Source organism: Mastomys coucha, unplaced genomic scaffold, assembly GCF_008632895.1.
Source record: "Mastomys coucha isolate ucsf_1 unplaced genomic scaffold, UCSF_Mcou_1 pScaffold22, whole genome shotgun sequence".
NCBI lineage: Eukaryota > Metazoa > Chordata > Mammalia > Rodentia > Muridae > Mastomys > Mastomys coucha.
Genome location: NW_022196905.1, coordinates 114,912,840 through 114,913,236, shown reverse-complemented (window position 1 = coordinate 114,913,236; position 397 = coordinate 114,912,840). Strand labels below are relative to the sequence as shown.

The 397-nt window shown below is 60.5% G+C and overlaps 1 protein-coding gene across 1 annotated transcript in view; it reads right to left on the bottom strand.

The window, feature by feature from the left end:
• Window positions 1-397, bottom strand: part of Hectd4 (HECT domain E3 ubiquitin protein ligase 4) — a 160,857-nt gene that overhangs the window by 2,284 nt on the left and 158,176 nt on the right. Inside the window, 2 exon segments of the mRNA XM_031391135.1 lie at window positions 2-160; window positions 277-392. Of these exon segments, the coding sequence (XP_031246995.1) occupies window positions 2-160; window positions 277-392 (275 nt within the window).

Here is a 397-nt window from a genome sequence, read left to right as displayed (position 1 = left end):
CCCCGTCCTTGCAAGGGCAGGTGAAGGGGATGCGCTCCTGGTTGCAGGCGAACTTGATGAACTTGCACAGTTCCTCCTGGGTGAACATCTCCAGAGCCCCCCAGAAAAGCTCGATATGCTGGTCTGTCTCCATCAGCCCCACCTGGTACATGGTGTGGGCCTGGGGAAGAAAGGCCCAGGCGTGAGCAGGACTGACCTGATCCCAGGCAGGGTGGACAGTGCACAGGTGGCTATGGTGAGGGCAGAGTGCTGAGACAGTTCCGAAGGGCTGCCTACCTTCAGGAACTCTAGGTTGATGTATGGGAGGCCACAGGTACGCAATTCCATCTCCAGCGGGCTCAGGGTGGTGAGCAACTGCAGGGGGATGATGGAGCCCAGGCCAGCCCGCACGGCTGTC